At 40.4% G+C, this 26,980-nt stretch overlaps 2 protein-coding genes across 2 annotated transcripts in view; one reads left to right on the forward strand and one right to left on the reverse strand.

Annotated features, from left to right (window-relative positions):
* The window catches only part of UTP20 (UTP20 small subunit processome component), a 108,872-nt gene extending 102,366 nt beyond the window's left edge, over nucleotides 1-6,506 (forward strand). Inside the window, exons 58-62 of the mRNA XM_050750205.1 lie at nucleotides 1,027-1,098; nucleotides 2,934-3,206; nucleotides 3,434-3,560; nucleotides 5,483-5,628; nucleotides 5,866-6,506. Of these exons, the coding sequence (XP_050606162.1) occupies nucleotides 1,027-1,098; nucleotides 2,934-3,206; nucleotides 3,434-3,560; nucleotides 5,483-5,628; nucleotides 5,866-6,021 (774 nt within the window). The 3' untranslated portion in view covers nucleotides 6,022-6,506. The remainder of the gene's footprint in view (nucleotides 1-1,026; nucleotides 1,099-2,933; nucleotides 3,207-3,433; nucleotides 3,561-5,482; nucleotides 5,629-5,865) is intronic.
* A 4,790-nt stretch (nucleotides 6,507-11,296) lies between these two features.
* Nucleotides 11,297-24,454, reverse strand: ARL1 (ADP ribosylation factor like GTPase 1). The gene is made up of 6 exons (XM_050750243.1): nucleotides 23,253-24,454; nucleotides 21,485-21,622; nucleotides 18,516-18,597; nucleotides 17,054-17,165; nucleotides 12,355-12,533; nucleotides 11,297-11,635 (listed from the first exon to the last, which is right to left on the reverse strand). Exons 1-6 carry the CDS (start codon nucleotides 23,254-23,256, stop codon nucleotides 11,605-11,607), a joined length of 546 nt encoding a protein of 181 aa, XP_050606200.1. The 5' UTR covers nucleotides 23,257-24,454; the 3' UTR covers nucleotides 11,297-11,604.
* Between the last annotated feature and the right edge of the window lie 2,526 nt (nucleotides 24,455-26,980).

Genomic DNA, 26,980 nt, shown 5'->3' on the forward strand with positions numbered 1-26,980 from the left:
AAGCCAGGCATGGTGACTCACATCTGTCATCCCAGCACTTTGGGAGGCTGAAGTGAGCAGATCACTTGAGCTGAGTTTGAGACTAGCCTGGGCAACATGGCGAAAACCTATCACTACAAAAAATACAAAAATTAGCTGGGCATGGTGGTGTACCCCTGTAGTCCTAGCTACTTGGGAGGCTGACACAGGGGGATCACCTGAGCCTGGGGAGGTCAAGGTTACAGTGGGCTGTGATCATGCCACTGCACTCCAGCCTGGGCAAGACCGAGATCCTATCTCAAAAAAAGAAAGAAAAGAAAATGTTAGGGGCCATGATATATGTGTCTCTGGTTTCCTAGGTCCTAACACAATTTCTCACTCATAGTGGAACCCCATAAATATTGAATGAGTGGAGGGTAGAAGGGAAGAAAAGAGGAAGAAAAAAATATTGGACTGTTGCAAAGTGCCCTACTAGTAATGTAGAGGATTGGCCGGGTGCAGTGGCTCACATCTGTAATCCCAGCACTTTGGGAGGCCGAGGTGGGTGGATCAGCTGAGGTCAGGAGTTCGAGACCAGCCTGGCCAACATGGCGAAACCTCATCTCTACTAAAAATACAAAAAATTAGCCAACTGTGGTGGTAGACGCCTGTAATCCCAGCTACTTGGGAGGCTGAGGCAGGAGGATTGCTTGAACCCAGGAGACAGAGGTTGCAGTGAGCCAAGATCACTCCACTGCAGTCCAGCCCAGGCCACAGAGTGAGACTCTAAAAAAAAAAAAAAAAAAAAAAAAAAAAGTAGAGGATTATTACCTGTTTCTCCCCAGACTGTGAAACTATCCCATTTATTTAGGATGAAATGCTTAGGGCAGGTAGAAGGGAGCAGTTACACAATTTCTGGTCATGAACCTTTCCTCTCCAAATCTATACAGGTGGTCATTCAGAGCAAAATCCAGTACATTAGTTGTATTACAGTTATTTAGTTTTTTAAAAACAATCAGAAATGTCCTATGTCTGTCTTGTCTACCAATGTCCATTTTCTTTTCACAGATGAAAAGTATCTCTCTCGCTTCTTGCCATCAATTGCATTCCAAATTCTTGGATCAGTCTCTAGGAGAACAGGTAAGAATTGTAGTTCTCCTAGTTTAAAAGAACGGGCCAGCTGGGCACCGTGGCCCGCACCTGTAATCCCAGCACTTGGGGAGGCCGGGCAGCCAGATCACCTGAGGTCGGGAGTTCGAGATGAGCCTGGCCAACATGGCGAAACCCCATCTCTACTAAAAATACAAAAAAATTAGCCAGGCATGGGTGGCAGGTGCTTGTAATCCCAGCTACTCGGGAGGCTGAGGCAGGGAGAATTGCTTGAACGTGGGAGGCAGAGGTTGCAGTTAGCCAACATCACGCCACTGCACTCCAGCCTAGGTGACAGAGCGAGACTCTGTCTCAAAAAGAAAGAAGGGGCCTATTCTATCAACAGTCTAGGAATAGGCTTACATTTGTTATTTTGTTTTGTTTTGAACCTATCTTAATGCTTGGGGGATTAGATGAAATACAGACATACACTTATATATATGTTCAAATACACATATGTCTTGTCAACTCTGGGTCTGTGTTGGGATTACTCTTTTCTCCATTTAAAATTCCCAAATAGGGGTCTGGGTGCGGTGACTCATGCCTATAATCCCAGCACTTTGGGAGGCCGAGGCAAGTGGATCACTTGAGGCCAGGAGTTCAAGACCATCTTGGCCAACATGGTGAAACCTCATCTCTACTAAAAAGATAAAAATTAGCTGGGCATGGTGACACATGCCTGTAGTCCCAGCTACACGGGAGGCTGAGGCAGGAGAATCTCTTCAACTGTGGAGGCAGAGGTTGCAGTAAGCTGAAATCTCCACACTGCACTTCAGCCTGGCAACAGAGCTAGACTCCGTATCAAAAAAAAGAGAGAGAGAGAGAGAGAAATAGTTATTTCCATGTAGAATGGCTGAAGGAATTTAATGGAGGTAGAGGTGAAAGCTGTCATTAAAAATGTAAAATGGGGCTGGCGTGGTGACTTACACCTATAACATTAGCACTTTGGGAGGCCGAGATGAACAGATCTCTTGAGGCCAGGAGTTTAAGACCAGCCTGGCCAACATAGCAAAACCCTGTCTCTAGTAAAAATACAAAAATGAGCTGAGCGTGGTGGCCTGTAGTCCCGGTTGCTGGGGTGGCCGAGGCATGAAAATCGCTTGAACCCAGAGGCAGAGGTTTCATTGAGCCGAGATCGCACCACTGCACTCCAGCCTGGGTGACACAGTGAGACTCTGTCTCAAAAAATACCCAAAAAACAAAACAAACCAAAAAATGTAAATGGAGGGCTTGGAAGGAAATTGTTTACTTATTCTTTGTGACTTTAAAGGGTAGAACTAGTCCACATAGATCAAAGTTACATGGAAATAGGTTTGGATGCCCTATGAGGGAGAACTTAAGAATGATCTAGGCCAGGCGCAATGGCTCACACCTGTAATCCCGGCACTTTGGGAGCCTGAGGCGGGCGAATCACCTAAGGTCAGGAATTTGAGACCAGCCTGGCCAACATGGCAAAACCCCATCTCTACTAAAAATACAAAAATTAGCTGGACATGGTGGCGCATGCCTGTAATCCCAGCTACTTGGGAGACTGAGGCACGAGAATCACTTAAACCTGGGAGGGGGAGGTCACAGTGAGTGGAGATTGCGCCACTGCCCTCAGCCTGGGTGACAAAGTAAGACTCTGTCTTTTAAAAAAAAAAAAGGGGGGGGGGGCATGATCTAAAAATGGAGGCATCATCATTTAATAGTTTTTAAATAGTTGTAATACCTAGATTGTTTTTGTTTTCTAATTGTAGAATACCTATTTTAGCTTATGCTCTACTAAGCCTTATTTATTTCAAAATCAATGTCCAATTTCTTCCCCCACCCCGTTTTTTTTAAAGGTTGTTAAGAATTTGTTGTTTGTAGCCAAAGTCTTGTATTTACTGGAACCTTATTGTGAGGATAAGCAAAGTAAGATAAAAGAAGACCTGGAAGAACAAGCAGCTTTAGGAGATGGCGTGGCCTGTGCAGATGAGAAGGCAGAGTCTGACGGAGAAGAGAAGGAAGAGGTGAAGGAAGAGCTTGGCAGGCCGGCCACACTGCTGTGGTTGATCCAGAAGCTGTCCCGGATCGCAAAACTGGAAGCTGCTTATTCACCGAGAAACCCCTTAAAGGTGCGATGAATGCACAGAATGACTGAGAGTAGTCATTTCTCTGTAAAAAGTATTTTAACGGTATTAGTGATCCTAAGTCCCTAGAAACTTTACCTTTGAACCCTAAACTGCAGCAATAACATCCGTCCCAAAATAGACTGAGCCCTGTTTTCTAAATTCATGCTGTGTCTATGATTGAGTGCTAAAGATAAATATTTCAAATGAAAAAAAATTATCTGTATTTTCAGAGAACATGCATCTTTAAGTTCCTCGGCGCTGTAGCAATGGATCTTGGGATAGACAAGGTAAAGCCGTATCTCCCAATGATCATAGCTCCTTTGTTTCGAGAACTGAACAGCACCTATTCAGAGCAAGGTAACCCTGCCTCGTCTGTTCTCCTGCCTTTTGCAGGATTTCTAACTTCTCTCCTGAATGTTTCCTTCTTCCTTTCTGTCCTTCCTCCCTGCCAGAGATTTATTTTTATTTTTATATATTTTTTAATTATATATTATATACTTATATATGTTTATATTTTTATATATACACACACATAAATTTTTAAAAAAGAGAGAGAGAGATGAATAGTGGTCTCACTATGTTATGCCAGGCTGGTCTTGGTCTCAAACTCCTGGCCTCAAGCAGTCTTCCAACCTCAGCCTCCCAAAGTGTTGAGACTACAGAAGTGAGCTACCGTACCCAGCCAAAGTTTATTTTTAAAAAGAAAACTTATGAGATATCAAGATAATTAACAAATAGGCATATTTGTATTATATTTGATTGCCCTCTTCTGTATGCTTTCTGCTGTCCCAGAAAGAATGTTTCTCACATAAAAGATGATGCTTTATCCTTAACATAGATTAAATAGTCAAAGAAAACTATGGTTCAGGGTGGTTTTAAACCTCAGAGCACAATGAATAATAATGAACGATAAAATGTCATTACATTCTCATCTTAAAAATTGTGGGCTAGGCGTAGTGGCTCACACCTGTAATCCCGCACTTTGGGAAGCCAAGGTGGGAGGATCAATTGAGCCCAGAAGTTCAAGACCAGCCTGGGCAACATGGCAAAACCCCATCTCTACAAAAGATACAAAAATTAGCTGGGTATGGTGGTGTGCACCTGTAATTGCAGCTACTCGGGAGGCTGAGGTGGGAGGATCTCTTGAGGCTGTGAGGTGAAGGCTTCAGTGAGCCGTGATTGCACCACTGCACTCCTGCCTGGGCAACAGAGTGAGACACTGTCTCAAAAACAAAACAAAACAAAATTATAAGGCAAAAATATAAGTATTATCATTTTTATATGAAATAGTTTTAAAATATCATTTTAACATTTCTTCTTTTTCCTTGCCTGATAACATTTCCCTCACTTATTGTAATTGTTGGTAATAACAGGTAAAGAGGGAATTGGAGGCTGGAAGGAGAGGAGGTAAAGTGAATGTTCAGAGTTTAAAAATAAAACAAATGAAGCAAATGTCGAAGCAAGAGCTGTTACAGTCCTACAACCTTGAGAGAAAGTTTGCTCACTCTTCGAAAGGAAAAAGCAATGGTAAAGGTTGAGGCTGCTGACAAAATCAGGTTCAGGTGTGCTTTGGTTCAAGTCAGCCAACATTTAATGAGCACCTAATATCTGCCAGGCACTAGGGATTCAACAGCAGGAAAGTTTTCAAGAAGCTTGTGATCTAGAACAGATGTCCTGAACTCCCGTGAAATTGAAATTGGGGGTGAGTGGCAGAGAAGGGTGGGAGATACAGCTTTTTTGTCAACTGCACAAAGGAGGCTTTGACATCCCCCGCACCCCCAAAAAAAGGTTACTGTGGGCAGAGCTAAGCCTCTGTGATCCATCATGGATTAGAGAGGGAATCTCTTACTTTTCCCCCTATCTGCAAGAGCTCAGCAGGTAAACAGAGGTAATTCAAAACGTTTCTGTCAAGGTCCCAAGTTACTTTAACGTCTTCAGGGCCAGGTTTCCGTTGGGAAGTGGGCCTCGTGTTCTCTGATTTCTTGTTGCATCCTGGGTGAGGTGGTGGCTGGAGTGCTGTGTCTAGCATTGCTGGTTTCCCCATCCCAGGAACATAGAGGCTAGTTTTATATCAGTGTTTAATGTCGAAGTAATGGTGATAATGCTGCAAGAGTTTAAATTATTTTTGTTGTTTTATTTGGTTTCTTGCCAGATCAATAGCTGGATATAAATGTTGTACATATTGTTGATTTTGTTTGATTTTGTTGATTCTGTTGATGTTCAAATGTGTCCTTTCCTACCTGTCTTTACTCTGATCATTACTCTTTGTGTGTGATTAGATCCTTTGCTGAAGAATCTATCCCAGGAAATCATAGAATTACTCAAAAAGCTGGTTGGGCTTGAGAGCTTCTCATTAGCCTTTGCCTCTGTACAGAAACAGGCTAATGAGAAAAGGGCACTCCGGAAAAAGAGGAAGGCCCTGGAGGTAAGTTTGCTCTTTGAAAATATGGCATGTTCACTGGACTTGATAACTACTAAGTGTGCATGTTTGTGTCACACACTCAGGGAGGATCAAGGGTTTGAGTGGTTGGGGAAAATTTATAGCTGGGGCTTCAGATTTTCTTTAATGAGCATGTGTTTTTTACATTTATTTCTGTATTTGATTCTTACTGGTTTAACATTTACTTTAAAAGTAATATAAAATTTCTATTCTCTTTTCCAGTTTGTAACTAATCCTGATATTGCTGCCAAGAAAAAAATGAAGAAACACAAAAATAAAAGTGAAGCAAAGAAGAGAAAGATAGAGTTCCTGCGTCCAGGCTATAAGGCCAAGAGACAAAAAAGTCACAGCCTGAAAGATTTAGCAATGGTGGAGTAATGTCTCCCTGTGCTGATACAAGCATGAACTTTCTGGAATATTCTTCTAGTCTGAAATGACAGCAGGCTGGTGGGGGGGTTCCTTTCTTTTTTTTTTTTTTTTTTTCAAGACAAGGTCTCACTCTGTCACCCAGGGTGGAGTGCAGTGATGAGATCACAGCTCACCGCAGCCTCCACCTGGGTTCAAGTGATCGTGTCACCTCAGCCTCCCAAGTAGCTGTGCCCCCCAGGCACACACCACCATGCCCGGCAAATTGTTTGTACTTTTGTAGAAACAGGATTTCGCCATGTTGGCCAGGCTAGTCTTGAACACCTGGGCTCAACTGATCCACCTGCCTCGGCCTCCCAAAGTGCTGGGATTACGGGTGTGAGCCACCGTGCCCAACCAGGTTTTAATTTAAGTTAAACTTTGGATAGGTTGTATAATATATAGTTTAATGTAATCATGCTCATATTTTTTAAATAAATAAAACACTTTATACTACTACTGGGTCTTCACTGTCTAAAAAGCATGTGACACCAAAGAGTTTAAAATATAATTTATAAATAAAAAGATAAATTTTTAAATAGCAAGAAAAAATGTAGAAGTTAGCAATAATCAGACAAAAGATTTGCAAATACTGCTATATAGTATATTCTAAAATTTTAGGAAAAGGCAGTAAGAAAGATCTGCACAAATAGAGAACTATAACCATGTTCATGGCTAGGAAGATTCAGGACCATAAAATGCTACTTTTTCCCAAGTTGATCCCTTTGGTTAAGTGTGTATCTAAGCAAAATCCCAAGAGTTATTCACGTTAACCCAACAGGCTGATTCTAAAAATTATATGGAAGATATTAAGTCGAGAATAACCATGACACTCTTACAAAAGTAGAACAGGATGAGGGGCTTGCCCTTTTGGATATCAAAAGTAAGACACAAAAACTATCTATAGAGAGAATGTGTAGTAAATCCTTCTTCATTAAGAACTTCTACTTAGGAAAAGACACAAACTGGGACATGGCACACAACACATACTGTTAAACAATTAGTAGTACCAGGACACACAATGAATATTGATGAATCCACACAGACAATATAGTGGAAAAAGTGGCAAAAGAGAGAAATGAGCATTGCACAAAAGGAGAAACATAAATGGTCCTTAAACACTGTTAGCTGATATGGCTGTGTCATTTTTTTTTTAAGTATTATGGACTGCTTGGTAAGTAGTCATAACATTGAGACCCCCAAGTGCTACCCTGGCTACATGAAGTCGTTAGATTACATACCTTCTCACACCAGAAGTTAAAGAATACCTGGACTAGTCGGAGTCCTACTGTACTAGCTATGGCTAGTTGTTAAATTGTTTGAGTCACTCCTATATTCAGCCTCATCAGTAATTAGGAAAATACCAATTATCACCAGAATGAGATTCCATTTTGAAACCATCAGAATGATAAAGCTGACAATACTAAGTGCTGACAAGCATGGTGGAGCCATAGGAAATCTTATAAACCACTTGGGAAAGCAGTTTGACATTATCTTGTAAACCTGAAGACGGTTATACTCCCTGATCCCGAGTTCCACTCCTAGAGAAACCACGAACCATGGATCTGAAGAATGTTCATGAACCATTGCTAAAAGTCAAGAACTAGAAGCAATCCAAATGTCCTTCCACAAGAGAATAAATAAAATGGTATATTCATATACTGAAATACAGTAGCATAAATCAGCTAATTACATATATATCAATAAAGATGATATTCTAGAAACAATGTTGAGTGGGGGGAAAAGAAAAATAGTTGAATACCACTGTAATAAAATTGTGTGTACATATATGATAAATCTAGAAAAAAATTAACGATTTCAAAGTTGCAGGATACAGGGTACTTGTGCGAAGGAACAGAATCAAGGGAGAAGCACACGGTGGGGTTGGGGGACTTAAACTGTCCTCATAATGTTCAATGTCTTACATTTGGTGCCAGATTTCGAAGTTTATAATGCTTCATTACATTACTTTCTGTACATAAAATATTTCCTGATAAAAACATTTTCTAATGTTCGGCCAAAACCACATTTGTACTAAGTTATTAGTACAAAGAAAACAAGTGGTTTCTTTGAAACTTTACTTTTAAGGTTTACTATTTACAACTAAAATGGTAATAAGACATGCTTATTTAGAGGTGGCTAAAGTTGTTTCTGTTGTTCAACCGTATAGCATCTTTTGCCTCACTCTATACTTGGTGTGGAAGAAATATTCTTTAGTGCCCCACATACTTGGGGACATATGGAGTGGAAAATCCACCCTATGTGCCAGGCACTTTGGATACATTTTGTTTAATCCTAGTATTCCTGAGAGAGTCCTACAATTGGTTCCTATTTTACAGATGAAGAAACTGAGACTCAGAGTAAACAACTTGCCTAAGGGTGATACAGGATGTAGGTGGTACAATCAAGATTGAAAGTCCATGCTTTGAACTGGGCACGGTGGCTCACACCTGTAATCCCAGCACTTTGGGAGGCCAAGGCAGGTGGATCACTTGAGGTAAGGAGTTCGAGACCAGCCTGGCCAACGTGATGAAACCGTCTCTACTAAAAGTACAGAAATTAGCCGGGCGTGGGGGCACAACACCTGTAGTCCCAGCCACTCGGGAGGCTGAGCCAGGAGAATCGCTTGAACCTGGGAGGCAGAGGTTGCAGTGAGCCGATATCGTGCCACCACACTCCTGCCTGGGCGACAGTGAGACTCCATCTCAAAAAAAAAAAAAAGTCCATGCTTTATAATTTGTAATTATGGGCTAAGAATGAGATAGCATGTGGCATAGGAATCAAATGTTCATTCACTTAAGCACCTGTGCTTTGATATAGTGTGTATCTCAAACAGGAGTTCTCACCCTTCTAAGGGCTTCGTAATGTGTCAGAAGGAGGCCATCTTAGAAGACTGACTTTAATTCATCCTAAGTGACCTAAAGTAAATGCATGTATTGCTTTCGTAAATTTTTTTAAAATAAAACAAAATACCAAGGCAAAGATCAGAAAGAACAAATATATCTGGGATATTGAAGACGTCTTTGTTTTTAATCAATAAATATTTATTGAGTGCCTACTGTGTGCCAGGTGCACCTGCACCACACTAGATGCAAGGGATACTAACAGTAAATAAGATACGGTCCCAGCCCTCAGAGCTTACATTTCAACAGTTTAAAATGCATCTCAGGTATTTCAGATAACAGAAGTAATTCTACCACTCTCAATTTTTTTTTTTTTTTTTTTTTTTTTTTGTAGCAAGATACAACACAACCATAGGCCAGAGTTATAAAATAGCATGTCAGAAAGAAACATTTGGTATCATTTTTCCAGGTCCCATTTTACAGAAAAGAAACTGCAGGAGTGGCCATTTGCACCTATGTTCTAATTTCAAGTTTGGTGCTTTTCCCATTGCCAGGCCTCTCATAAAACAATATTCAGATTTGCCATGTAAGTATCAATATCCAAACACTGGTAGCATACCTGTGCAGTTGTCTCCTGCTAGACAAGGACCATATAATTTATGGCTTGTTTAAGTGTCCACTCTCTTTATCCCACCCTATTCTTTGTGATAAACCAGAGGGATGAGGCTTAATCAAGTGCTGACCTTTGGGGCAAGTTCATGCCCTGGGATTCAAGATGGCTACATGCCAGGTCTGCCTGCCGGACCTTACTTCCCATTTTCTGCAGTTTTCCTGAACTGCCAGGAGGCAGCTGTACAAGCTTTACAAGCCTCAGGCTGTAAGTGAACTTGTTTTCTGCATTTTCCAGCCATGTGCCACTGACCAGAAATGAACTCAACTATAAATTGCAAAGGGGCTACTTGTCAAGATGACAAATATCTATCGTACTATTTCAACTATGAACATACTTCTGAAATGCCATATGCCAGGCACCACACCAGATACTAGGGACATAAATATGAAAAAGTCTCTGCCCCTCAGGAGTAATACTGGTTGTACTGGAACACTTGTAGCTGAAAGAAAATCTCCAAAAAAGATTTCAGAGACTAAAGTAGGAATGGGTGCTGGAGAATGAGCAAGAAGGGTGAGAGTCCCGCAGGTGAAGGGAGAAAGCTGCAGAGAACGAATATAAGCCTGGAGAACGAACATAAATGTGAGGGGAAGAGGTCAGAGGCCAACACTGGAAGCACAGTGAAGGCCAAGAAAGGAACTAATGTTTCCGAGACCTGCGGGGATCCATGGTATTAAGCTCTCAATACCAGCACCTAATTCTTAAACGCTGGTTTTCCAACTTAAGTGAAAGAAATTCACCCGTTTTTAGCAATTATGAAGCACTATATTTACTTCTGTCACATTAGTTAATTCTGAGGTGGACTGGGTAATTTGAAAAGCTCCTTTGAACATGAATTGTTTTTAAACTTACAATCTAGCAATAAGCCTAATTTTTAAACCAGAATGCTTCATTTCCCCCTGTATAATCAGTAAGATTTTGATTTTTAACAAGTTTACATGTTTGAGTGTAACAAGTTTACATTCAAAAAAGACCAAATATTGGACATGGTAGATAAAAGGAATGAAAACCAGTAAAGACACCTTTTATAACCTGAAAATAGATTTTTAAACCTTCCTTTCCTTTAATGTGAAATTTTCTCTTTAATGTGTTATGAATTCCATCAAATATAACCATTTAGGATTCTTTATAGTATGTCACTGATCACTTCTACTAGTATAGACAAGTAAGTTTATAGACATTATTTTGAATGTAACTGCTTTAATTAGCGTAATTTTATTAAAGAGTTAGACTGTGTTGTCAATACTGACATTTTTGGGAATATATAGTATAGTTTATAAGTCAGGCTTCTGAACCAAAAGTTTTACTTTGAGCCTTATCCCCACCTTACTAGCTAGCAGGTGACCTTGGGCAAGCCAACCTGGGTCCATGTCCATACAGTGAAGAATCATAACCTGTCCTACCTACTTCACAAGCTTCCTGTACAGATCAGCTAGGTCAACATGAGATTTTTTTTTGACAACTGTAAAGTACTATAAAATGACAACTGCAGATAAGTCAATGAAGTTAACCATCAAAATAATATTCATGCCTAAAACCAAAAGCTTTTAAACAAAACAGCTTAATAAAAAGTGGTCAGATAAGCAAATAAAGATTATATTATACACACTATGTTCCTCACCTACTCTACTGAGTCTAATCTTTGGAAAGATAATTCATTTTAAGGGGGAAAAAATCTGTTAAGATATTTTTTAGTATTTATACAAACAAGCTGCAACTACTATTCAAAAATAGGTTTTTTCATCCAATAGGAGTACATTCTTTAATAGAACTGTATTTGAATAAGAATTCCATACAAATAGAATATATACCTTAACACAAGAAAGCAAGAAAAGAATATTTTACATTACATAGAACATTCAGGTGATTCGATCGAATTATCCCTCCAACCAAATATTTCTTTTCCCTATTTACCATAAACATTGCAGTCAGTCAGTATATGCCAAACAATCATATAGTTTTAACATCTAGTAGTGTGAAGTACACTTGTCTGTTTCCAAAGGGTGATGTAGTCTTCGTTTCAGGGGAGAAGAATGGACTGAATTACTGTCTGCTTTTTAATGTTTCAACTAACCTGTAAAGAGAAAATGAACTGTTTTATAAAATTAACTTTCAGGCATAAAGCATGATCATCTATAATAAACTTTGTATTAGAGGTGGATTCCAAAGTACTTAAAATAAACACAGCTAACATAGATGAGGTTATGCACTACATTTCCATAAGGTTCCTTTAAGCTTTGAATTTGTCTATGATTTGAATGAAAAATTCAAAAAAGACCAAATATCTATTTTCCAGGCTACTACTATTTCTGGGCTACATATGGATGACTCAGAGGTGAAACTAGTCTCAGTCCTCAAGGAGGTGATTATCTAATGAGTAGATGAACAAATCAAACAATTACAAGACAGCATAACAAGTACTATGTCACTAATCTGTGACAAGGGCATCTAACTTTAGGTGAGTGGTTAGGCAGTAGGAATAGAGATACATTAGGAAAAGCTCTTCAGAAGACAGCCTGAAGCTAATTCCTGAAGGATAAGGAATTGGAGGGTGAGGTGAGGCAAGGAAAAGGCTAAAAATTGGCAAAGAATTGTAACTGTCATCAGGTAGGTGTGGTTGAGAAGACGGATGCACCTGAAGACCAGTGGGAGAAAAGGCTGGAGGAACTTATGAAATAAACTGCTAAATAAATCAAAGTTTCATCCTCAACACTGGAGAAAAATTACACGTGGACGTGCATAGCTGCAAGCACACACAAATGCACAGATGGCTTCTGGAAACATGATACTTGCCATTCCATTGCCTCATCAAGGCCAGTGCCTTTGGTTGCTGATGTTTTGAATATCTGCCATTTTCGGTCCTTCAAGGCAGGTAACCCAAGTGAATTTGCCATCTCTGAGGAAGTCATGGCCTGTTCCATGTCCTGTTTATTTGCAAACACCACTAAAATGGCTTTTCTCAGCTCTTCTTCCTAAACGAAATTGAAAATATTTAATTTCCTTTAACCAATGTGCTCTCTCGAGTTTAGAAAATGTCCAAAAATACATTTTAAAAGTGTATTTTATAATTATTAATATATTATATTCATTATACATTATGAAATCATAGAGAATTATAAAGAAAAGAAGCTTCACCCATAATCCTACCTCCCAAATATGATCACTGTTAACATTTTGGGCGTTTTCTACTAGTACTTTGTTTTGCAGATACTTAAGAGCTTATTTAGTAAATACATTCACACATTTAAGATCAGATTTATATATAGTTCTATACCCTGCCTAAAAATTAAAAATTAAAATCATGTTTCTCCAAACTATAACAATGTTTTCAAAATAAAAAAATGGCTAAATATGCTCTACACTATGGATGCAGCCACCATAAACTGTGTTAACTATTTTCTAGTATTAGACTCTTATTAGATTCTTTCCACTGGACTATTATTAGATAAACCCAAGTGACAGGGTCTTTATACAAAAATGTTTGTTTGAATCTGCTTTCTTAACACAATATTCTAAAAATGGAGTTAAAGTATAAACAGCTTTTTTCAGGCTTTGATAAACTGAATACATGCATGAACAGCTTTCCAGAAAGGTTACCCTACCAACAGTGTATAAAAGTCTCCATCTTCAATGCAGCCTTTGCAGAGTTGGGAATTATTTACTTTTCCAAACACAGCATCTCATTATATATTATTAGGGTATTCGAAATGCAAATGGGTTGAGGCAGGAGAATCGCTTGAGTCCAGGAGTTTGAGACCAGCCTGAGCAACACACGGGTCTCTACAAAAATTTTTTTTAAAAAATGAACAAAAAAGGAAGCAGAGTTAGGAGCTCAAGGGTTATAATAAGCTTTGGTTGTGCCACTGCATGCCAGCCTAGGGGACAAAGGGAGACGCCCTTTTTTGTTTTGTTTTGTTTTTGAGACGGAGTCTCCCTCTGTCGCCCAGGCTGGAGTTGCAGTGGTGCAATCTTGGCTCACTGCAGCCTCCGCATCCCGGGTTCAAGCAATTCTCCTGCCTCAGCCTCCTGAGTAGCTGGGACTTCAGGCGCCCACCACCACACCTGGCTAATTTTTCTATTTTTAGTAGAGATGAGGTTTCACCATGTTGGTCAGGCTAGTCTCGAACACCTGACCTCGTGATCCGCCTGCCTCAGCCTCCCAAAGTGCTGGGATTACAGGCATAAGCCACCACACCCTGCTGACCCTGTCTCTTTAAAAGCAAATGCAAATGTTATTAGCAATGTTTTCCCCTATGAACTGCCTTTTGCTCATTTTGCAAAAGATCTTGCTATGATTAAGATCACTAATCCTTAGTCATTGGCTTCTGGTTAGGCCTGGTTTCTTATCGTAATCTTGTTTATATTTGCCATATCTGAGCTTTGGGGGGGACTGTTTACGTTAATTAAATCTCATCTTTTGAATTCCTTATATGTTCTTATAATTTTCATTTTTTACATTTAATTATTTACCCATTTAGAATACATTTTTGTGTATAAGAAAGTTGAAAGGCCAGGCACAGTAGCCAGGCACAGTGGCTCTCACACACCTCACACTTTGGGAGGCCGAGGTGGGTGGAACACCAGGTCAGGAGTTCAAGACCAGCCTGACCAACATGATGAAACTCACTCTCTACTAAAATTACAAAAATTAGCCAGGTGTGGTGGTGCATGCTTGCAATCCCAGCTATTCAGGAGGCTGAGGCAGGAGAATTGCTTGAACCCAGGATACGGAGGCTGCAGTGAGCCAAGATTGCACCACTGCACTCCAGCCTGGGCAACAATAGTGAAACTCCATCTCAAAAAAGAAAAAAAAAGTTGAAACCTAAACTGCTTTTGTGTCTATACTATATATTTTTAATTTTGTTTGTTTTGAGACGGAGTCTCACTCTGTCACCCAGGCTGGAGTGCAGTGGCACGACCTGAGCTCACTGCAACCTCCACCTCCTGGGTTCAAGCAATTCTCCTGCCTCAGCCTCCCATGTAGCTGGGATTACAGGTGTGCACCACTACACCTGGCTAATTTTTGTATTTTTAGTAGATGTGGGTGGCCAGGCTGGTCTCAAACTCCTGACCTCAGGTGATCCGCCTGCCTCGGCCTCCCAAAGTGATCGGATTATAGGCATGAGCCACAGCGCCTGGCCTGTGTCCGTGTTTTAACATTAACAGTCCTGACTCGCACTCGGCCCGTACTTAACATAACATGATATTTATTGATGAATTAAAAGTCACTTCCTAAAGAAAGAATCCAACTTTTACTTCTTTCTCTGTAAGACTTTATAAGTCAAATCCTAACACTGCAAGTAACCTAACAACAATCCTGCACAACTCAAGAATTGTAAACTGAAGTCAACAATCCATTCTTTTTAAGCAATACTTTGTATGATAAAAATATATCATGTGATTAGACCTAAATAAAGCTGTTCTTTAAAAATCCCATTATACCCAAGGCAATTAAATCTTATTCTTACATTTAAATTTGGTCTGAGAAGCTCTCATAATAAATATAATGCTATGACGTATTAAAAAAAGAAAAAATTCACCAAATGTTTAACTATTAAGTCTGCAATTTATAACTTGGAAGCCATTATGAAGTCAGTAGTTCAAGAAATCAAAAGTCCTGGGCTGAGCATGGTGGCTCACTCCTGTAATCCCAGTACTTTGGGAGGCCAAGGCGGGCAGATCAGGAGGCGGGCAAACTGCTGAGGTCAGGAGTTCGAAACCAGCCTGGCCAACATGGTGAAACCCCATCTCTGCTACACCATTTTTGTATAAAAATGCTATACAATTTTTGTATCTCTGCTAATACAAAAATTAGCCGGGTGTGGTGGCAGAAGCCTGTAGTCCTAGCTACTCAAAGGCTGAAACAGGAGAATCACTTGAACCTAGGAGGCGGAAATTGCAGTGAGTGGCGATCACGCCACTGCACTCCAGCCTGGGTGACAGAGCAAGACTCTGTCTCAAAAAAAAAAAAAATCAAAAGTCCATAGTCCTCTCTTCTGAGGATGCTTTTACCTAGGTATCAACTGGCCTAGAACTTATATTTAAACATCCCTTGATTAAACAATTCAGAATCACAGTTTTTGACAAGAGAAAGAAACTTATCCATCTAATTTTCCAGAGCAAGGGCAATTTTATTATTATCATAGTACATTTGATTATTTTTTCATTTTTAAAAAATGGATGATTTAATGCATCCTCTGAATTTGAGCAGTTAGCCAATATATGATCTTATTAACTTCAGTGAATAAAATGTATTGAATTCTTAATTAAGTGCTATACACTGTTCCTCCTGTCAAGGTAAACTCAAGGAACTTACATTTTAGAGGGAGAGATACATAAGCAAACAAATACATTTTTTTTTTAATTTTTATTTTTTGAGATGGAGTCTCACTCTATCACCCAGGCTGGAGTGCAGTGGCACGACCTCGGCTCACTGCAACCTCTGCCTCCTGGGTTCAAGCGATTCTCCTGCCTCAGCCGCCCAAGTAGCTGGGATTACAGGCACACACCACCATGCCCAGTTAATTTTCTTGTATTTTTAGTAGAGATGAGGTTTCACCATGTTGGACAGGCTGCTCTCGAACTCCTGATGATCTCTGGTGACCTGCCCGCCTCAGCCTCCCAAAGTGCTGGGATTACAGGCGTGAGCTACCACGCCCAGCCAACAAATAAATTTAAAAATAATGTAAAAAAACAGTAAGTGGGGTGCAATGGCTAACACCTGTAATCCCAACACTAGGAGGTCAAGGCAGGAGGATCATTTGAGGACAGGAGTTTGGGAACAGCCTGGGCAACATAGCTAGACCCCATCTCTAAAAAAAAAAAAAAAAGAAAAAGAAAAAGAAAAACAATATTGGTATAAATAAAGAAGGGTAAAGGATTAGAGAATAAATGAGACTTCTTTCTGGGGAAGAGATGTGGGAAGAAACATGTCAGGAAGGCACCCATGCAAAGATGCTGGAGAGAAGCAGAAGGATCAGCAAGTGCAAAAGGCCCTAAGCCAGGTGTGCAAGCTCGTGTCCAAAGAATAGAAAGAAGGTCCGTGTAGCTAAAGCACTGTCAACACTGGGAAGGGTAAAAAACGATAAACGTGAGGCTAGCATTGTGCCAGCAACCCAGAAATACATATTCCTCTGAACTTTAATCCTTCTGAAATAGCTAAAAATTTTTTTAGTCACATCAAATAAGTGACTTAGAATAGATGCTTTTGTTTAAGTGAGCTCTGAACCTCCTGGAAAATCAAGCAATCTGGCTTAAAGGAAGAGGAAGTTACAAGGTTAGTTTTTGTTGTTGTTGTTTTGTTTTGTCTCCAACCCTCTCCTCAACTGTATTTTTGGAATAGACAAGCATTTGCATAAAAGAAAATAATATTAAAAGAATGGAGAGAACAACCCCTGCATTCTTTTTAATTATTCTTCAATGTAATAATATGTACTGGAAATAGCAAATGTAAGTGATTTCCCCACATTTTAAAGTGGTTAAGTTTTCTTACCTCCAGCATGGCAACTAACTCCGATTTGGAAATGCCAATTCGGTCTCGGTCACAACTGTCTACTACATAAATGACTGCATCTGTGTTTGAATAGTAACATCTCCAGTATGGCCTAGAGAAAATTCACAAGGGGAGAATATATTGTTACGGTATTAAAGAAGAAACTGACAAATCAATTGCCAATTCTGTCCCACACATGTTAGAATCAATACCTTAATGATTCACTGTTTCTGGTGGATATATGTACCATATCCCTCAGATGTGATGGAGTCAAAAGAATGTTGATAAACATTAAATCACAGGACCAGGGAGTTTCAAAATGAATTCAGACTTCAGGATGACAAAATTTATTTATATAATCTATGAAATCACTAAATATACTGATAGAAAAGTTGTACACAGACCTGATCATTCATCTTCTTAAACAAATATTTAACTAGGTACCCCTTAAGAGGAATAAACTTTTAAAATGTGATTTCATTTAACACTCATGAAATTAATCACTGACATCAAGCAGTAGAAATGGCTAAAATTATAAATAAGCTCAAAAGTGATTCAATGGAGTCTCTCTGAGCCTACTCTGGCTTGGGAGGCTGCACGATTTAAAAAAAAGAAATGTGATTCAATAAATGAGTTATAAGAAGTCAGAATGTTTGGAGAATGCATTACTAATCTTTTAAGATGGTACCATCGTGAGCAACTACTGACAGTCACCAAACATTCACTGTTGCCATATCAAGCCCAAAATGCTAAGCAGAATACCTGAACTGCAGAAGGCATTTATTTTTTATTTATCATTTATTTTTTTGAGACAGAGTCTCACTCTGTAGCCCAAGCTGGAGTGCAGTGGCGCAATCTTGGCTCACTGCAACCTCTGGCTCCCAGGTCCCGGTACAAGCAATTCGCCTGCTTCAGTCTCCCAGGCAGCTGGAATTACAGGCACGCACCACCATGCCCAGCTAATTTTTGTATTTTTAGTAGAGATGGGGTTTCACCATGTTGGCCAGGCTAGTCTTGAGCTCCTGACCTAGTGATCTGCCCGCCTCAGCCTCCCAAAGTGCTGGGATTACAGGCGTGAGCCACTGTGCCCAGCCAATGGCATTTATTTTTATATTAGCCCTAAATGGTAGGCCTGCAAGGTATAATCAATTCCAAAACAGTGTGTTTCAGAGAGGAGAGACTGACAAGAACTAAATGGAGGGTCCTTTCTAGTTGAGAATAACTGAAGTAATAAGGTCTTCAGATTTTCATGAAAAGAGTTTCATTAAACAGATATCTAGAAAACTGGGCTCCTTAAGTTTTAACTCAATGGATTGGAAATAGTTCCAAATTTTACCTCATTTTAAACTAGGTGGCTCCATTTAAATCACAATAGAACACATATTCTGGTTTACTGATGTTAACCCTTAAAAGAACCAATAAATGTTAAATACTACCAAATAACCTGGTCTTTGTACCATACCTGATACTTGTCTGTCCTCCTAAATCCCAGACTTGGAATTTAAGGTTTTTGTATGTCACCGTCTCTACATTAAATCCAATGGCTGGAAGAGAAATCAAATCAGCGGTATGTGTACACTAATACATTCCACCTTCAAAATAGCCTATCTAATTGAGTTACAGCAATTAATGGTAGCTGTTATTAAAGTTTAAAATATATATATACATAATTTGTCTTAGGATTCGAATTAAAAAGAAATGGTAATTGTTGAATCACATTATTGGTTGAGATTTTATACCATTTAAGATGAGATAGTATGCTCTGCTCCCCCACACACGTGCACGTGTATGCACAAAACATCAATTAGCAAGATCAATACCATCTTCAGGATATTTTTTAAAAGCCAGCAGTTCTGTAAATAAAGTGTATAATTTTAGCTCAAATAAATTTAAAAAAGAATTTAAAAAAGAAATAAAAAGGAAAACATAATTTTTAGCTCAATGGAAATCCTATTAAACTCCCCTCATAATAGAGCAGTTAAAAGTGTTCGAAAGCTGTATTTAGAAAGTACAGTTGTGGATGTACTATAAAAAGTAGAATTTTCGTTGGTAGCAAATAAACAGACCAAAAGCAAGAAAAGCTAAACTTCAGTTCTAAACTTCAGCATGGACACAGCCATGGCTGCAGCTTTCAGTCTCACAGCCCATCTGCAGACATCCTCAAGAGCTCACTTGTAATCAGGTCATGGCTGGATGGTCAAAGGGCAGGTGTCCCATCCCTTTTCTCTGCTATCCTTCTTAGGTGAAAAATAGCTAAAAAATAACTTCCATGGCTGGGTGCAGTGGCTCACACCTGTAATCCCAGCACTTTGGGAGGCCGAGGCGGGCGGATCACCTGAGGTCAGAAGTTCGAGACCAGCCTAGCCAGCACCGTGACACCCCATCTCTTCTAAAAATACAAAAATTAGCCGGGCGTGGTGGTACACACCTGTCATCCCAGCTACTCTGGAAGCTGACACATGAGAATCACTTGAACATGGGAGGCACAGGTTGCAGTGAGCCGAGATGGCGCCACTGCACTTCCGCCTGGGCAACAGAGTGAGGCTCTGTCTCAAAAAAATAAATAAATAAAACTTCCGGCTATAACTGGACAATTAGCTTTTGTTTTATATTTAAGTTTGCAGTGGGAAGTGATACCTTTGAGTATTTGGCAAGTATGTCTATTACAATTAAAAAATAACAATACTATGACAAATTTGAGTGAAAAACTAAAATGCAAGTTCACGATGTCTCCCTTAGAATTAGGTAGGAGTGTAATCACAATGTTCACCAATAGTAAAAAAAACATCGTTTACACGTGCAAGCAAGAGAATGGCGTAGACTGGGTGCAATGGCTCATGCCTGTAATCCCAACATTTTGGGAGGCTGAGGTGGGAAGATGGCTTGAGCCCAGGAGGTAGAAGTAGAGGCTGCAGTGAGCTATGATTGCGCCACTGCACTCCAGCCTGGGCAAAAAAGCAAGACACTGTCTCAAAAAACAGTGTGGTGTAAAGCAGCACTCACTGAAACTCAAAACTATCCACGGTGGTGCACTGCAGGAGATGCCCAGACAGAAATGGGTGGTTTTGAGAAGCAAAAACTAATGGAACTAAAATTTGCTGAAGATAGCAAAAAGGAACAACAGACATTACAGGGTTCAAAACACTCTTATTTCTTAAAGGTTAGCCTCTTTTGTTTTAGTCCATAAATTTGAACAGCAACAATATAGAAATACCCTGAGTGACAGAGTAATGTTAGAGGCATAATTTAAATAATCTTGGGCAAACTGTATGAACTCTTCAATTTAATTTAAATGTATTAATCTTCTCCAAGTAAATTGAGGTCAACAAATGAAAAAGAATAAATAACAACAGTATTCTCATACAGTCAAATAAGACTGTTGGAGAATATTTTTGTAAGACAGCAATAATCGATTAAAATTGAGGTATTTCTTCTCTTAATAAATATATACATATATATGCATATATATTTTCGAGACGGAGTTTTGCTCTTTGCCCAGGCTGGAGTGCAATGGTGGGATCTCGGCTCGCCACAACCTCTGCCTCCCGGGTTCAAGTGATTCTCCTGCCTCAGCCTCCCGAGTAGCTAGTATTACAGGCATGCACCACCACGCCTGTCTAATTTTGTATTTTTAGTAGAGATGGGGTTTCTCCATGTTGGTCGGGCCGGTCTCGAACTCTTGACCTCAGATGATCCACCCGCCTCAGCCTCCCAAAGTGCTGGGATTACAGGCGTGAGCCACTGTGCCCGGCCTTCTTTTGATATTTTTAAGGTACCAAATTACTTCAACACTCAATCTCTACAACTCAGATCTTTAAAAAGAATCAATAGAATTACCTAGATAAACTAATCTTAATTAAAATAGTAACACATACAGAAAAAAAGGCACTTCACATGTAATATCACTTAACACTTATATAATTCTTTACACAGGTTTAAAAGGTACTTTTAACTACTTCATTTATTTCCCCCGAAAGCCAGTGGGTATTTATCTTACGTATTTTATTAGTGAAGATACTGGCTCTCAATAAGATTTAGTAATTTAAACAGCTATAAACAGCCAAACCCGTCCATAAACCAGAACAAGGGTCCTTAAATTACACTAAGCTGCCTCTCAGTTGATGAAAAAAGTGTTATCAATGTTTTGTTCATACCAGCAGTTTACAAACTTTATCAAATGCTTTATTATATGAATTAATTTATTCAGAAACAGGCCTGGCATAGTGGCTCATGCCTGTAATCCCAGCACTTTGGGAGGCCAAGGCAGGAGGATCACTTGAGGCCAAGAGTCCAAGACCAGCTTGGGCAACACAGTGATACCTGATCTCTATTAAAAAAGAAAAAAGAAAGAAAGAAAGAAAGAAACAAATAGAGTTATGTTAGATGGAGACCAGAAAACCCCTACAATTAGTTCATCATACCAACACTTACTAGGTATAGTAGTAACAACTTCTCCAACTTGTAATCTGTACAAAATTGTGGTTTTTCCTGCTCCATCTAATCCCAAAATTAAAATCCTCATTTCCCGAGTTCCAAACAGACTGGAAAATATACTTGAGAAAAAGCCACCTAAAACATAACAAAAGAAAAAACATACACAATGTCATTTTGTGAACTAGGTACACAAAACATCTAATCTTGTCCTTTGAAAGCTATATACCAAATTAAATATTATAATTTCCTGGATGCATAGGTGCATATTTTTGCTCCTAATGAAATATATTATTCAACATCAAACAAGTAATTAGTTATGTTACTATGTCCTAAATATTGTGTCATGCAGGCACAGAAGATAAACCAAAGAATAAGAGAAATATGGCCGCTGTCTTTGGGAATCTCATTTTCTAATCAGCAGAATAGGAATATTTTAATATGATCCCCTCACTACCCCCAAAAACCAAGGGGCCAGTAAGGAAGATAGTGGGACAATGTAATCCTCGCACAGGAAAAGTATTGTACAGCGGCAGTACCACTGTAACCAACTTCAATCAGAGTTCTCCATCAAGCAATGTAACTAGTACAAGAAATTGAGAAAGAAGCTGAAAACAACAATTTTTGACAGAAAACCCATTTTAAAAAATAATAAAGCTCTATCCAATGCATCACAAAATATTCCCAGAAAGCTTCCTGTACACCAAGTATTGTGTAGTATAAAAGCACAGTCCTTTTCCCATCCAGAGCCATTAGAGAAGATTAAAAACAAGTTACATTAACGATACAAAAAAAAAATCGTTAACATCAGAAGTGATGCCACACTGTTATTCGGCAAAGACATGGTATAACTAAGAGCTGCCAGTTGAAAAATGAACACCACCACGGGCTAGAGAACCTTGGGAAAGTTCAACAGAATGGGTGTGACTTGACAAAGTCCTTTCTACCATTTACAGGTAGAAGAGAGCCGGAACAAAACTGAAGCGGGTTATGGAAGACAGGACAGCGCCTGTGATGCTTGGGAGCAAGAAGTATGCTCCCCAGAAAACTGTGGAGGGATTTAACCAAGCCAAAGAATCTGCACCTTCATTTGGAGGGTGGGAAACAAGTTAAAGAACGTGCACCCTTATTTGGACCCTAGTGATGCTTGTGAGAATGCAAGTTCCCTCAATCAGTGGGCCAAGAATTGAGAATAAAATTTCATTTATCGACTAGAAATACCCGTATTATTGCATGAAACGCTACAGCAGATGAGCAGACAAACGCCAAACTGGCCATAAAACAACATAAGCAAAACCTGCTCTCGGATTTTTCAAACTGACGCCGTCCCAGCGCCCCTGGTAAAGAGAATAATTAAGCTTCCACTCTGGGGCCGCAGCTCATCTTTCATCAAGAAACCTCAGCGAACCGGCGACTGACGCGTTGCCAGCCTTCGCAAGAACAACTCTGCCCAGCAAGTGAAGCTGGGGATGAGGGAAAACTTCATGATAAGGGGAAAGAACTCGAACCCAGGCTCTGCAGACCCGCGCTGTCCGGGTCCCCGGACCCCGCGGGAATGAAGGGGAAACGAGAGACGGCGGAGGAGAACGCGAAAGGCCGGATCCACCCCTAGAAATGAAGATCCGAGGTAAGTTAAGTCCTCGGCGACCCGCCCCCTGAGGAGCTGGCTACTCTAGGGTTCCCCAGCCGGCCCCTCTCCTCCTCTGCACCCCAGCCCTCGGCCGCGGCCGCCTCGAACGCGCCTGGGTGCCCTTCTCGAACCCCTCACCCATGATGAACCGCCTGTCCTCCCTCGCCGATCTTCAGTGATTCCTTGGCCTTCGGCTGCAGCTCCGAGGCGGTTTCCTCGCAAGCCCACTCAGCCAGCAACTTCCACGTCGGACTCCAGGCGGGGGCGGGAGCGAGGGGCAGCTGCGACTGCGCGCCGGGAACTGTGGCCTGAGCATCCACGTCGTCGTTTTCGACTCACGGTCCCCGCTCACTGGATGTAGATACTGTGGACGCCAGAAGAGAAAAATAATTCAAAAGCCTGAAGTATCTCCTGCTTCTGTTTTTCTGTACAGAAAGAGCTTCTGAAATAGAGAAACTGGAATTTTTCTTTTAAATTCTGACAGCAAAAAGTGGCGAATCTGACAACTAAAAATGCGAGTCGGGCCTCGATGAGACGTCCCTGTCCGACGCTGGCGCAGGCTGCGGCGTTACAGAGGACGCGTGTCCCGGAGCGCCCGGAGGGGCCAGCCCAACTCTCCCCAGGTGCTTTCTCCCAGAAGGAAACAAGACTACGTAATAATGATAGGAATGGTCCCGCACTGCCAATGCGGAGCAGCCTTACACCTGAGGCCAGTAACTGGAGGTTTTTGTCTTCGCTGTGGCCTGCAGAACAAGGACCTCGCCCGCTTTTCTTCTCGCTGACCGAGCACTTGAGACTGCATTTCTGGGGTCGGCAGTGTGGACTGGCTGGTCACGATCGTGGGGACCAGGGACTTATTCCCTCGAGGGTCGACTGTTGGAAGTAATGTAGGTTTTGATAGTGAAGTGTGTTGAGAGGAGGAAGGAAGCACACCTAGAGGATGTGGAGAAGGAATTTCCCCTAGAGTAATTTCTAAAGGTTGAGCATGTATGTTTTAAAACTTCCCAAAGATCCATTGAAAAGCAAACCTTCCGGCAGGGCGCGGTGGCTCACGCCGGTAATCCCAGCACTATGGGAGGCCGAGGCAGGCGGATCACGAGGTCAGGAGATCGAGACCATCCTAGCTAACACGGTGAAACCCCGTCTCTTAATACAAAAAATTAGCCAGGCGTGGTGGTGGGCGCCTGTAGTCCCAGCTACTCGGGAGGCTGAGGCAGGAGAATCGCTTGAACCCAGGAGGCAGAGGTTGCAGTGAGTCGAGATCGTGCCACTGCACTCCAGCCTGGGCGACAGAGCGACACTCTGTCTCAAAAAAAAAAAAAAAAAAAAAAGGAAACCTTCCATCCCTAATACTCTGTATCTCGGTGATCCCCAGTAGTCACTACTGTTAACACTCTCTTAGGTTTTCTTCCCAATCTTATTAATACCTTTCCATATTATGTTTTTATTTATAGTACAGATTTTCATCCATTCAACAGAAGCTTATGGACTGCCTTTTTAGTTTATTTTTAAAGAATTCTTCTGCTTTAAATAAAAATTATATGTATTTATAGTGTACCATGTGATGTTTTCATAGATGTATATGTTGTGAAATGATTATCACAATGAAACTAAATTAACATATCCATCACATCACATAGTTGTGTGTGCGTGTGTGTATATGTTTATTTTGTGCTAAGAATATTTAAGATCGGCCAGGTGTCGTGGCTCAGGCCTGTAATCCCAGCACTTTGGGAGGTCGAGGTGGGCAGATCCCTTGAGACCAGGAGTTGGAGTCCAGCCTGGGCAACATAGTGAGACTCCATCTCTGCAAAAAAAATAAAAAAATTAGCCAGGCACAGTGGCACCTGTAGTCCCATCTACTTGAGACGCTGAGATGGGAGGATCACTTGAGCCTGGGAGGCAGAGGTTGTCATGAGCCGAGATCCTGCCACTATTCTGCTTTCTAATTCTACGAGTTACACTTTTTTTTGACTCTACATATAAGTGGGATCATGAAGTATTTGTGTTTCTGTGCCTGGCTTATTTCCCTTAGCATAAATTCATCCATGTTATCACAAATGACAGGATTTTCTTCTTTTTAAAAGCTGCATAGTATTCATTATGTATATAAATATACATATATATACCACATTCCTATATTTCACATTTTCTTTGTCCATTAGTTCACTCTTAGGTGAGTCCATACTTTGGCTATTATGAATAATGCTGCAATGAGCATGGTGATGCAGATAGCTCTTTGACATAGTGATTTCATTTTATTTGGATATATACCCAGAATATATGGTATATATGTATATATTGTATATATGGTATATATACATATATGATATGTAGTATATACTATATGGTTTACACTGTAGTTCTATTTTTAATTTTTTGAGGAGCCTCCATACTGCCTCCCATAATGGCTGTACCAATGTACATGCTCACCAACCACGCCTATTTTGGTTTTGACTTGTTTGCAGACCCCTCTAGTTGTCTAGGTTCTGAACTAGGTTTGCCTGTTGTTCTCACCCTTGCCCCCAAAACCACAGGTTCACGGAAATTTTCCTGCAAGGAAAAGTTTGTTTATTTTTATTTTTGTTAATGGTTTGAGAAGGGGAGAAGAGCTCTTTACCTAAACACCCAAACCTTTCTAAGCCTATCCTTTGCAAGCACTGTGTGGTCTAATTATTGGACCTCTGTGCTTATGATTCTATAATACCTCCTCTTAAACAAGATTAGTTTGCTGCTACTTGAAAGATCTTGGCCATTACTACTTCAAACTTACGTCGATGTCAGATTTATATTTGAGTATGATGTATGTAATTCTTGAAAATAGAGATTCCCTTTAAAAGAGAACTAAGGCCAGGCACAGTGGCTCATGCCTGTAGTCTCAGCCCTTTAGGAGGCCGAGGTGGGTGGATCACCTGAGGTCAGGGGTTCAAGACCAGCTCGGGCAACATGGTGAAACCCCATCTCTACTAAAAATGCAAAAATTAGCTGGGCCTGGTGGCAGGTGCCTGTAATCCCAGCTACTCGGGAGGCCGAGGCAGGAGAATCTCTTGAACCTGGGAGGTGAAGGTTGCAGTGAGCTGAGATTGCCCCACTGCACTCCAGCCTAGGCGTCAGAGCAAGACTCTGTCTCAAAAAAATAAATAAAATAGAACTGAAAGGAAAAATGTGCTGTAATATAAATTTGTATTCAAACTACATATTCTGAACCAGATAAATGAGATATATATCAGGATGCTTTGTAAACTGAAATACTATATACAAATTTACATGTATTGACAGCCTTTCAGAATCTATATTAAGCACCTAATTACAAGTCACTGTGGAAATGACAGTGTGATAAAGACTAAAAAAGACCCATTAGGCATTTTGATTAAAAAAATCTTATTTTTCAAAATTTGACCATATAATGCTTTGCTTTGTTAGTAAAGAACTGACCTAATTCCCTACAGGCATTGAAAACAAAACAAAGGCCAGAGCAATGGCTCATTCCTGTAATCCTAGCACTTTGGATTGAGGCGGAAGGATCGATTGAGGTCAGCAGTTCAAGACCAGCTGGGCAATATAATGAGACCCCCTGTCTACAAAAAGAAAATTTTTTTTGTAGTTAGCCTGGCCTGGTGACACACACCTGTGGTCCCAGCTACTTAGGAGGCTGAGGCAGAAGGATCGCTTGAGCCCAGGAGTTCGAGGCTGCTGTGAGCTATGATCAAGCCACTATGATCTAGCTAGGGCAACAGAGCAAGATCTTTTTGCTAATAAATGGATAAAGTGTTGAGACATTGAATAAGGAGATTTAATGAGCCAACACACACAAAATAGAATAGTTATCAACACATAATACTCAAGGTTTTTTAAAAAAGTGTTGA

The sequence above is a fragment of the Macaca thibetana genome, chromosome 11, assembly GCF_024542745.1.
Source record: "Macaca thibetana thibetana isolate TM-01 chromosome 11, ASM2454274v1, whole genome shotgun sequence".
Classification (NCBI taxonomy): Eukaryota; Metazoa; Chordata; class Mammalia; order Primates; family Cercopithecidae; genus Macaca; species Macaca thibetana.

Bases quoted from the DNA above. Each gene is read 5' to 3' on its own strand.
- ARL1 (XM_050750243.1), bottom strand. The intron at 18,598-21,484 runs GTAAGTGTTGGT...TTTCTCTTCCAG, and splicing joins AGTTGTTACTACTATACCTA to CCATTGGATTTAATGTAGAG. The intron at 11,636-12,354 runs GCAAGTATCATG...TTCTCTTTACAG, and splicing joins CTTGATGAGGCAATGGAATG to GTTAGTTGAAACATTAAAAA.